The 13,108-nt window shown below is 36.7% G+C and overlaps 1 protein-coding gene across 1 annotated transcript in view; it reads left to right on the top strand.

The window, feature by feature from the left end:
• The first annotated feature begins 916 nt into the window (after positions 1-916).
• Positions 917-13,108, top strand: part of BANK1 (B cell scaffold protein with ankyrin repeats 1) — a 309,831-nt gene continuing 297,639 nt past the window's right edge. The window contains exon 1 of the mRNA XM_058721799.1: positions 917-1,213. Within this exon, the coding sequence (XP_058577782.1) occupies positions 1,144-1,213 (70 nt within the window). The 5' untranslated portion in view covers positions 917-1,143. The remainder of the gene's footprint in view (positions 1,214-13,108) is intronic.

Genomic DNA, 13,108 nt, shown 5'->3' with positions numbered 1-13,108 from the left:
CTTAATATAGTAAACAGGTATTTATAGAAGACTATACACTTAACTTGTCAATATGATAAATTAGATAGTCTCTTGTTATGTTAGTTCCAATAAAGAAAGTCAACTTAAAGTTAATAACGACATTAAAGGAACTACCAGAAAGTAGAGAAATGTACATGACAGTTTTCAAAATTGCTGACACTTCACATATTTCTCTAAGTTTTCTTCATCGGGCATAAACTACAAAAACTAATCGAGTTATGTGGAAAAAGTTAACATTTTGGATACTTTGATATTTATGGCATTCCTAAAAAAGACTGTATGAGATAAATAGTGGCTACACAGCTCTCCCTTTTAGATTTCTTTTCTAAAAAAGAGGGAGAGGAACATTTAAACCATGAACTGTTATCAAATCTTCAATTTGATCTTCAAAAATATTTTCAATTTCAAAAAGTAAATTACTAAGTTAGAGAACCTTGAGAGAAGAAGGGACATTTATATTAAGGATCTGGGCGAAGTCTGAGTATTTCTCAGTCTTCGAAGCAAGTGAAGTTAAACCCTTACTTGGAGAATCTATTTCAATCCACGTCTTATTTTTTACCAGTTCTGACTTGGAGCAGGAGAGGGAAATAAATTTTATACGGTTTTTAAAATCACTTTGCAATTTAGGAATCTAGCCTACACAGTATGGGCAAAATGAAATATATAAAAAAAATCAACCGTGTATCTTCATCTACATCTTTATATCTTTATTTATATAATCAGATCCATATATCTGTATCTATCGCTCCCCTTTCCCAGCAAGTGTCTACATCTGGTATCCCTATTTCTTCCATGGAAGACCTAGAATGGGACAAAAGCTGGGGAGTCACAGGTGTCGCAGCTCTAAGATCTCCGGAGTGAACAGGCCCAGAGAGTGTTAGGAGAAATGAGAGCAGCCTAAAAAGCAGGCAAGCGCAAGCCCCTGGGCGGTTTCACTTCCTCAGGGCGCCCTCGCAAGGCCTCGTGGTGACCCTGTGGCCTGAGCCCACGGGCTGCGTTTCCGGGCCCTGCGGCCAGACCCACCCGTGGTGGGCTGACGAAGGGGGGCGTCTAGAGACGATCTCGCCGGGAATCTCGGGCAGCAGAGTCCTGTCCGCAGGCTGCCTGGCTTCAGCCGCCGCGATGCTGCCTGCAGCGTCGGGCCGGGCGGGCGGGAGCCGGGAGCGGGCCCCCGGCAGCCCAGCGCCCCCAGGTGGGTGTTCGCGCGTGCGGGCGGCGGGAGGGCGAGGCCGGCCGCGCGGCTCCAGGGCTCGGCGGAGACTGCGCGCGCACCCTTCGGCGATCATTGCGCTCGGGCTGCTGACGCCCGCGCGCGTCGGGAACCGGGGCACCGGAGCTGCCCCTTTCTTCCCGCCGCGTCTGCCGCTTGGCTGGCGACCGGGCTCCAACTGTAATGGGGGTGGGGGGGGGGGGGAGTGTGGTCTCTGGAGGGGCGGTCTGTCCGGGATGAAGTGGGAGCGCCTCTCGTTCGTCCCGTCAAAGTCCGCAACTTCGGAGTGCCTGGAACTTTCCAGAGCGCGTGGGACAGGGCCCTCTAGTTTCTCCAGGCACCTGGGAATGGGTTTTTAAGTTAACCGCGTGTTTTAAAGTTCTGCGTCCTGAAAATTGTGTCAGCATGGTTTTTTTTTTTTGCAAAACCGCTTGTCCGGTTTACCTGCCCAGCCTTTCAGAATCCAACCCAGTAAATTTCTGGGATGGGCTGGGATCCGTTTAGCCGACGGGCTACTCTGGGTAGAGACCCCTCACTCCGCAGATTTTGCTACCTTGGTCAAAGGAGAAGCAGTCAGTGTGGTTGAATACATAAATGGATGTTAAGGCAGTTGTACTCAGTTCTTTTTGAGTGTTTTAAATGGATTTGTGAACTAATGATTGATTATAAAGTGTCCAGTTTTGAAAAAAAAAAAAAAAGCCTTCACTTGGGTATTAAGATTACTGGAGTTGTTCACAGTGAGAAATACAACAAGAAAATCTGAAAATACTAATTAGCCGAATAGAATTCTCATTTTTAAAGGTCATGCTGCTTCTCTTGGATAGTGTGCATGTTTGACAAATACATTTTAAAAGCCTGCGTTTCTTAAAATGGGAAGCATGTTTGTGATTTAAATGAGAAGAAAAAAATTAGAGCCCACGATATCTTGATGTGCTAACATTTATGATTTCAGCTTAACAATTTAGTTAAATAGAATGGGCTACGATTTGTGCAAACTTCATGATTGAACGGTTTAGCCAGAAAATGACTTTTATTCCCCTCGATAGTCAGGTAATACTTTGAGGTACTTGCTATTGTGAATAATGCTAGAGTGATGCGACCCAGTATTTAGTTCTGATTATTCCTGTGCCTCCTGTGTGATTTCCCCCATCTCCTTTGCTCCTTCCCAATGTGGTATTTTTATCACTTGCTTCATTTACCTCCTTTGGCCAAGGTAATTACATTTTTTTCTTATAAGGAGCTGACTTTTGGTATTAAGCCATGCCTATTCCTAGACATGAGTTGTCTTCTATGAGTAGTTCTGATTAATTCTTCTCATATATGGAGAGTTTTTTTGTGTGCCCTTTCTGTCTGCTTTGGACAAATGTTACCACAGCATGGTAGATTTTACTTAATGTGGCACGTTGTGGTGAAATTAGTTCACTGCTTCATTTTAGAGAAGAGAAAGCTGAGACCCAAGTAGTGATTTTCCCATGGTCACATAACTAATTATTATTTGAAGATCATCTATTCATCACTTCACCAACAACCTTTTATCCCCCTACAAAAGTTGTGTAGTTATGTGAGTATAAAATGGTAAACACTGTGAGTATCCAACTTGTCTTTTAATGGAAGCAGGAAAGATATGATACCCAGTACTAAAACAATGTAAAAATGTGCATAGTGGATGAAAATTCCATTTAGAAATGTATTTTTCTGGTTTATGTTTAACTAGATACTGGCCATCAATGTCCAAATGAGAAATTCTTTCTTTGCTTTATTCCAAACCTAGTGATTTTAGAAGCAAATTTAACTACTACCTTCAATAAGGACTGTTTATTTATTAAAGCACAGACTGTTACCCACCCCGTAGTTTTTGTGTATTTTTTATTAATATTATTTGATGCCTTTTATGAAGGGAGTTAAATACATAATTAGCTTAAAAACAAATCATCTGGGGCACCTCTGTCAGTAAAGTGTCAGGCTTCGGCTCAGGTCATGATCTCAAGGCTCCTGGGTTTGAGCCCCGTTGGGCTCTATGCTGACAGCTCGGAGCCTGGAGTGTGCTTTGGATTCTGTGTCTCCCTGGGTCGCCTCCCCTCCCCTGTGCACTTGTGTTCTCTCTCTCCGCCCCCCCCCCAAAAATAAACAGTAAAAAATTTTTTAAAAACCCAGAAGGCATCTACAGTGATTCACCATGTGCTCGATGCTTACATATAACTTGTGAGAGACACGGTTTGTCTGGGTCTCTCTCTCTGTCATGAAGTTCTTGAAGATTTGAAGCTTTTCATTCTGTCTTCAGTCTTCTAACATAGCAAATAACCTTGATTTCTCCTTCCAAGAAAATACCTTGGTTCTTGTTCTGGCAACTGGTAAAACTTGCCTTCTTCAGACCAGCTGGAAATGTTCAGATAAAGTTGCTTTTGCTGAGATTTTAAAAGAGAGGTAGCTCTCTTAGGGCGTTTTCATTTTAACGGGAATAATTCTGTAATATCTAATTCTTAGGGTTCCAGACTTAAACAGCAGTGTATGTGGTGTGTACTTGGAGAATCAGGGGGAACTTTTTTACCACATCTATCTGAACACATTGTAGGTGATCATGCCCTACTTTTGAAGGCCTATGGACTCAGATTGCCTCACATCAGTCCAGCTTTATTGATTATTTGCTGTTCAATCTTAGACATATAACTAAATCTGTTATTACCTCAGTTTATCCATTTAAAAAGCAAAAGTGGAGACAATAATAATCCTTATTCAAAAGAGTCTTTTTGAGGATTAGAAGAGAAAATACATGTGAAGTGATTTTCAGGGTGCCAGAGCAAATAGTAATTGCTTAGTACATGTTAGCTATTATTTTAATGCTTAGGCCATTGGTCAATAGTGTAATATTTACATATAAAAGATAGAGTTTTTTTGGAGAAAACAAACTCTCTGTTTATGGAGAAAATAAAATAAAATTGGGGGAAAACTTGAATGAAGCCATCAAGTTCCCACATGAAACAAATTAGGGCATATGGCTTCCTGTAGAAAGATAGTGCTATATCCTTGGGGAAATATTGTGGGTAATAGTTGTGAGAGGAGGAAAAAAAACCCACAATGAGAAGAACTTAGGATAGAGTGATTAAAAGGGCATTAGACTAGGGCATTTACAGGAAAGAATAAAATGGGAATGATTAAGACAAATTGAGAGCATGTTTTATTTACCCATATCACAGTACCAGTTATGATCTAGTTAAAAAATATAAATATATGTGGAAAAGTAAGCATCAAACTGAAAATTATGGGATCATTCACTGAATTATAAGAAGATGGAGAATCTACCCAAATATTTACTGCTTGGTTAAAAAAAATCCAATGTAAAGAATATCATTCCTGCCAAATATAAGTCACACGTTTTAAGAATTTAAATAGCTGTTACCTGATTACCTAAGTTACAGTTGCTATTTTATTACTTTATATATTATGTAATATCATACAGTAATTTTAGAGACAGCTATGAAATAAGAATAGGAAGGGCAAACATTCCAGAAGTTATTATTTAAAAATAAGCTGTTATATGGCCTTGTAATTCTTTCCTATTCTAAATATAAAGAATAGTATCCAAGTTTCACTGCAGACATTGAAATAGTCCAGGTGGTAAAAATACCAAATATTATATGGAATTATACCCCCTTTGTGTTTATTTTTCACTCAGATAAAAAGAATGATTTTTTTTAGACATTTACCACTGAATAGAAATGTCTTTGTTGTTTTCAAGTGCTCCTCACTGAAATAATCCAGAAAGACCACTTCCCTTTATAATCCTAAGAAGTGATTTATCAATGCCTTACGTATGGTCTTTTACAAGATTTCCTTTGTATCCAATTAATTAAAATAAGTTATGTTTTATCATACTTTGTCATCTTTTCCTTTCTTTTAAGCTCTTCTGCTTTTCTGTATTAGTAATTCCCATGCTTCATTTTTTATGTGTTCTGCTTTATAAAGAAGACATTCTAAAAAAGTACAAGAATAGTTTCTGACTTGGAATTTCATTTGCCATGTGCCTCATTTTGGGGTTATGATCCGTGCTGAAGACTAAGCATCATCCTTTGATTAGGATCAATATTTTCACTCATTTTTTTTTTTGTTCTAATATAGCCATAGAAAGGATCATGCCTAACTGTCAGAAAAATAACATAGTGTCAAGACCACTTGAAGTTTTGGCCTTCTTTTAATAGCTGCCACTAATTGTGTTACTACTTTGAATTCATATGATATGGATATCACATTACCTTGATAGGTGAGAGCATCAAATTAGCACCTACTTTGAACAAGAAGTTATATGGTTCAGTATAATTATATGAAAATATTTAATAATTCATTGTGTTATTTCGTTTCCTACAAGAACTTGTCTAAACTATTAAAGTTGTAACTTCCAAGTCATCATATCTTTTTAGGAAGAGTTTAGAGAGCAGAGAAATACATCAAAGATGTGGGAAAGAAACACACCACATCAAAGTGGTATGATTCTGTAAAATCATGTCACTAGAATGACAACTTGTAGAGTATTTCTTGTGACTGTGCAAAATCCCTAAGGTTTACACATTTTCCTCATTGGTTGATCACATTTTATTTAAATTTAATAGACTGATTAAAAGTTTCAGGAGACAACTGCATTTTTAGTACAATTAGTGAACTGCTGCATCACTAATGAGAAAGTCAGTGAGATAAAATTGAGGCAAAATTCTACCTTTATTTCAGTTAATGAGATAATTTCCTTAATTCTCTCATCACTTGTCAATAAAAGTTTAAAACTTTCACTACTCCAGGCACTTGTCTATAGACTGAGAACCATCCTTTATCATGTCCCATCCATCCGTGCTCGTGTTAAATGGGTAAAACCGTGGGTCATTCAGATTCCTGGAAATAGTCACTTGGGTCAAGTATAGGCATTTAAGAGGCAGCTTGCTGCCTTTGCTTACTGGCCAGTGATGTGTGTTGTCTGCTTTTACAGATTTGTTGGACTCAACAAAGCCTTTCTTTCCTTTCAAACAAGAGATAATAAGACTGTTGTCAGTGGAAGGGGGAAGGATAATGTTTAATGACACACAATAGAGGATGACAGCCAGTTGACTCTTGTCCACGATGGATCATTAGCAAGATGAATGGAGAGAATTAAGGAGGACTGAAAGAGGGAGTAGTCTTAGTTTCCAACTTTCCATTTCCAGGCCACCTGCACTTGTTTTTCTGATCTGGTCTCCATAAGATGACTGTGGAATCTTTACACTCATATTCTTTTTAGGTAAGGTAGTTTGAATGACTTTCTCTTTTTTTGGAGGAAAAAAATACATTTGGGGCTAGAATACCTGTATTTCTCAAATACTGTCTCTTCTGTTTCCATAAGCTTCTTCCCTTTTAGAGAGTTATTGTTAAGATGATGTCTATTCTGCATCTTTCATCGAAAGTTAAACAATCTGTGAATCAGGTCTTTTATGCACTGAGAATAGGATGCCTTCTAAGTCTAGTGGTTCTCCTGATAAGAATATGTGGAGTTATCTCACTTGATTACTGAAATTGAAGAAAATCCATGCAGTTATTTTTGTCTCTAAATTTAAAGTCCCTAGAGTTGGTGAGGAAATAATTCACTCAAAGGTTAATATTCTAAGAGTTAAGCACTATTAAGAAGTTTAGAATTTTGAATTATATAGTTATAAAATTGTATTAATCATAAAATTACAATAGTGTTTTTTAATAGTTTTAATAGGATGTTTTTACTTCCTTAAAAATTGATAGCATATTACTTCTAGCAGATTTTAAAAATGTATTTAAATCAAGGCCTACAGAGAGAATGCTTATGACATTTAATCTTAGTCAAGAAGAAAGAGGAGGTATAAAAGTAGCATAACTTACTAGCTAGTATCGCAGTCCCTCTGGGGGATTAAGTTTTTCAAACTTAAAGCCAGCTGAGAAATCAGCATTTATTAAATGAACCATACTCTTCCCAGTAAACTGAAATACAGTTGATGCTTAAGCAACAGGAATTTGAACTGTAAGGGTCCACTTATACACGTTTTTTGTTTTTTAATAAATACAGTATAATACTGTAAGTGTATTTTCTCTTCTGCATGATTTTGTTGACATTTTCTTGTCTCTAGCTTATTTTATTGTAAGAATATAGTATATAATACATATATAAAATCTGTGTTAATAGACTGTTTATGCTATTGAAAAGGCCTCCAGTCAATAGTAGGCTATTGGTAGTTAAGTTTTGGGGGAATCACAAGTTATAGGAGGGTTTTTGACTGCATAAGGGGTTGATGCCTCTAACCCCCACATTGTTCAAATGTCATCTATTCCATTTTTGCCATACCACAAAGTCTTATGTATCTTGGAATCTGCATTCTGAATTGTCTATTCTGTTCCACTCATGTATTTGTTTATTTCCAAGCCAATATCTGCTAAGGAAAGTTCTCCTGAGGGATCTTCTTTATTTGATTTTATTTTTTAATTTTTTTTAATGTTTAATTTTGAAGGAAAGAGAGAGAGAGAGAGAGAGACAGAGCATGAGTGGGGGAGGGGCAGAGAGCGAGGAAGACACAGAATCCGAAGCAGGCTCCAGGCTCTGAGCTGTCAGCACAGAGCCCAACACGGGGCTCAAACTCATGAACTATGACATCATGACCTGAGCCGAAGTTGGACATTTAACCTACTGAGCCACCCAGGTGCCCCCTGAGGGATCTTCTTTTCCATAATTTTCTTATTTAAGAAATCCCATAAATTTCTTATTTATTATTAGTTTTTCATTACTTACGTTAAGAGATTATTTTATCTACTTCTCCCCCTTCCATGAAACAATTGGAATATTGTGTAACACTTGATTTGGAGACATTTAATGAAAGCAATCTAGCCATTTTAGGCAGAAAGAACTTTGATATAGGAAATTAGCTTTTACATATTTGGTGTAAAGGATTTGGGAGCGATCTCTAGTCTGGACCACCAGGAATAATTTTCCTAACTAGGCTATGGGAACCAGTTTTCATAAGTGGCCAGGGGCATCTGCTATTTTATAACCATCAGGAAGCTGGGGAATCAGGAAGAACGAGCTGTTGGCACCTGAAAGAGACTGGTGCCAGGATCCCAAGAATTTCTGGCTCATGAGCCATCTTCTATTTGCTGGATCTGCACCAATAAAAATAGATGCCTTTCATTGCATTGGAATTGTATTATATTTATATACTTATTTGGGGAGAATCAACTTTAAATGCTATTAAATCTTCTAATGGATTAATTTGAGTAGAAAATTCTGTGTATAAAAGGTCCTAGGTTTCAGAAGAAATATATAGTAACTTGGTTTATTTAAACCACATGACAAAGTTGGAAACTTTCCACTCACTCATGTTATAACCACATGAAAGTTGAACTTTCCTGTTGTGGTTCTATGAGTAAATGTAACAAGAGTTTGCTTTCTATATTTAAAATGTCTTTCCAGGTAAATGAATTTTCTCACAAAATTTATTCTTTGAATCATTAATTGTTACCTTTGCATTAATATTATAGGAAGGAAAATATCTAATGTTTTATTAGTTTTAAACAGTATAAGATGTTACAATGAAAAAAAAGCATGCACAACCTTTTTAAAGGAATGTTGTTAATGTTTTATTTATTTTTGACAGAGAGACAAGAGTGTGAACGGCAGAGGGGCAGTGAGAAAGGGAAACACAGAATCCAAAGCAGGCTCCAGGCTCTGAGCTCAGTACAGAGCCAGACTGGGGGCTTGAACTCACGAACACGAGATCATGACCTGAGCTGAAGTAGGAAGCTTAACTGACTGAGCCACCCAGGTGCCCCTTAAAAGAAATTTAAGATAGATCTTTGGATATACATATAGAATTGCAGTTTAAAATATATCAAGATTTTTGTTGTATTATAGAGCAGTCACCTATTCTCCTAATCTCTCACCTGTTTTCCTATACATTTTTCCAATTTAACACCGTAAATATATTTTCAAGATAACTAAATATGTCTATGTTTGTGGATTGATTCTCTATATCAATATCTGTAACTATTCATATCAACTCAAATATTGAAACTGTCACTTATTGTATAATTTTAAACAAATTACTCATCTAAAATCCAATTTCTTGGGGAACCCGAGTGGCTGGCTCAGTCAGTTAAGTTGTGGACTCTTGATTTCAGCTCACGTCATGATCTTATGGTTTGTGAGATCGAGCCCCACTTAGAGCTCCACACTGAGAGTGCACAGAGCTTACTGCTGATTCTCTCTCCCTCTCTGTCTGCTCCTCCCCCACTCATGCTTACTCTCTCTCCAAATAAATAACTTAAAAAAATTCTAAAATCCAATTTATTTATATCTGAGATAAGAAACATATCTATTTTTGATATAATTGAATGTAATTCTGTATGTAAAATGCCTGGAGCATTTGTAGCAGGCGCTTAGCAAATGGCAGGTATTAATACCTTCAGTATTCAAATTTCACTTTTATTAGATGGAATGTGTTTACATGATTCCTTGTCTGTATTTCTGGTGTCACATCTGAATCTCAAGATTGAGGGCTTCATGTAAATGTCCTTTTTTGTTCTCCTGTTTAACCTTTCTAATTGTTCTATTAAACACAATAATATCTCAAACATGTTTCTCTGGTTATTCTCTACAGATTGAACTGGATGAAACCTATGGTCTGCCAGGAAAACAAATTATGTGATTTTATATGTGAAATTGTGTTTTGTCTTCAGGGAAACTAGTTAATGGGTAAAGAACAGTTTTCTCCCATTTTGAGAATTCAGTTTTTAAAATAATTAATGTTTATTTATTTTTGAGAGTGAGAGAAAGAGAGAGAGAGACAAAGCTCAAGCAAGGGAGGGGCAGAGAGAGAGGGAGACACAGAATCTGAAGCAGGCTCTAAGCTCTGAGCTGTCAACACAGAGCCCGATGTGGAGCTCGAACTCACGAACCACGAGATCATGACCTGAGCCAAAGTTGGGCACTTAACCGACTGAGCCGCCCAGGCGCCCCAAGAATTTTACATCATATTCTTTTAAAATAAAAATGTGATTAATTTTCATTTCTTTATTCTTGAAGATTTAGCCTACAACTATAAAGTATATTATCATACATCCTCTCTGCCCCTCCCTGCAAAGAAGAAAACCAACACACACACAAAAACTGGATAATAGCGGATTCAAAGTCTCTTAGCTTTTGGGATGAAGGCATTTCTAATAGCATACAAGTAAAAATAACAGTTGATTTAGTTATATAGGTAAAGATTTAGTGATATCTTCAGAATTGCTTGAATTATGTCTAAGCAGTTTACTCCTAATAGAGTATAAATCTATATAATGTCTCACTTCAATCTTTCAGGGTCCGAAGAGTAATAGGAAGGTTCTCCTAAGCAAATTTCTGGTTGAGAGTAACCTATGGGTAATTAGAAAGCACGTGTAATTATAGAAAGAAAGGGAGAGCTTTTCTATTTCGTTTGTGAGGACCAGTCTGCTGTGAAGTTAGCTATTAACACATATTTCATTCCTGCTTCTGCTTAGGAGAATATAGAAGATTCATTAAAAAGTATGTTCATATTTCATTTTATTACGTTAAAATATTTTATTGCTTTATGACTCCTTAGAACAATTTTCTCAACTGGTACATATAAAAACCTAGGCTCCTCATTCTTTAGGTAATTCTGTTACAAGACCTCTCTGTACTCATGATGAAAAGAGGAAAGAACATTTGGTAATACTTGCAGCATAGTAGGTGCTCTGTGATTGATAATTGTCATGCCTGTGCTAGGTGAAAATGGTGGGCCACGTGGGAGATTATGAAGGGTGATTCATAATTTCTCTTACCTGATGGCCAATACCTGGAAAACCTGAGCTCATGCTTCCAGGGCTTTCTTTTTTTAGTACTGTGCTGTTCAATCTGTATTGTGTACCATATGTGTTCCTTGGAGAAAGTGTTCTGTGAAATAAGTTTTGAATGTGCATACTGGGACATTCCATACTGGTCTGATAAATTTCTGCAACTATGTATCTTCAGTTTTCTCTAATCCAATATTTCACGAACATATTTAACCATGGAATGCATTGTCATCTGAACACTGGTAGAGAAAGAGGGTTTTTTGCACCATGTTTTCATCCCTGTTAAAGGGCAAGTAGTTCTTGAGAGGATGGTTCTTTCAAGTCTGAGATCGGTAACACTGCTTTTTGTGCGATTTCCTCAGCTCTTGGGCCTGGCCATCTTTTGAATGAGAGGGAGGTGGGCGTATAATAAGAATAGAAACAGAGGAGGGTATACAGTAGGGAAAATGGCATTGACAGGTTGAGTAAGACACACACAATATGCCTATTTCTTTAATTCCCTTAAGATTAATTCTAACTATTCAAATGAGAGCTTTGATTGTGAGATGTGTTAGAGAAAATAGGAATAAAATCAGAAGGGGATTATCTGTTGGGGAAAGTAAAGTAGGAATGAAATGAAACTGGGAACATGTGTAAGGCATTCTAAATATAAGAATATTTTGGACTGTGTGTGTTCACGCAGTTGGTACTTCAATAGCATGTATGCATCTCTACTGATTTTGCAGGTATTTTCATCTGTCAGACTATGTAAACCTGCCACTGTGTGAATAATCATGTAAGCTATGTAAGTGACCTCACATTGTTCAAAAATCGGCATATTATTCATCTGAACATTCCAAAAATAATATCAATTTGACTACTTGGACGTAACCAGATTGTTTCCATGTTAGAAATGTGTGTCAATGAAACACACGTTTGAAGCAAGCGTATCGGTTATTAGAAGTCACCCAAATAAATTATTGCTGAAATATTTTCCTAATGGAAAAAACAGTAACTGATACAAATGCAAATAATTTAAACTGACAATTTTATGTCTTGGAGACTGGCTAACAGTTCAGGTAAGCAACACTACTATGACAGTGACTTTTATTATTCTGATAGATCGGATGCTCTTGAAAGGAAGGCGTAGCTTCTGGCATCCGTTCAGCAGAGGTAAGCGCAGTAAGAGATGTTTGCTGATTAGCTAGTAGCACGGGAGTGACAGTAAAGTAGCCAGTTAAATTTATGAAAAAAGGATAAATGAAGTCGTTGCCATTTCTGAAGGCCCTATTGCTGGGGTGTAAATCTAGCCTCAGATAATAACAGCCCTGGCTTTGGCTTTCTTTTTCAAATTCGTTTGCAGAAGAGCTTTCTTTGATTATGACAAAAAGTATAAAAAATTCACAAAACCTGTCACACAAAGATAATTTAGGGCATTTTCCGATATTAAATTAACTTTTAATCTGATAACAAGTAGTTTAGTTATTTTTACTAAAATGTCTATAACCTTTTAATATAACTTAGTGTATTAAAAAATCTTCTGGGGCAAATAGAAAAAACTATGATTAGGGTAGAAAAGTAAATGAAATTTAATATCCTCCATTTGTATCTGGAAGATGAAATAGTTTTATTATTCTTTTTCTAGAATAATACATACACGTAATTGAAAATATGTAGAGTGACCAAAAAATAGGAAAAAAAACATAGTGTATATTCTTCTACTTTTTATTTTTCTGTGTTTACTTTTAACAGTTTTACTTGTTCAGCTTTCTAGTGTTAATATATTTGCTATTTGTGTATGCACTTTAAAGTTACATTTGCTTGGGTATTTGGTGACCTGTCATTTATAAATATTTCAATTTTGCTCTCTCTTCATATAAATTATTGCACAATGTTTAAAAACAAAAGAAGAATCCACAGTGATTTTTTGGATAAAGAATAGATCATTATCCATACAAGACTATTATTAATCTAAAGAAAGACTAAACAGTTTTTAATAATATAGGAAATATTTTTCCATTGCACTGGATTTGAAGCCAAGAAAGCACATGATCACCTAATGGCTCA

Source organism: Neofelis nebulosa, chromosome 3 (assembly GCF_028018385.1).
Source record: "Neofelis nebulosa isolate mNeoNeb1 chromosome 3, mNeoNeb1.pri, whole genome shotgun sequence".
NCBI lineage: Eukaryota > Metazoa > Chordata > Mammalia > Carnivora > Felidae > Neofelis > Neofelis nebulosa.
The sequence above is the reverse complement of the archived record's forward strand: the minus strand, read 5'-3'. Positions and strand labels throughout refer to the sequence as shown.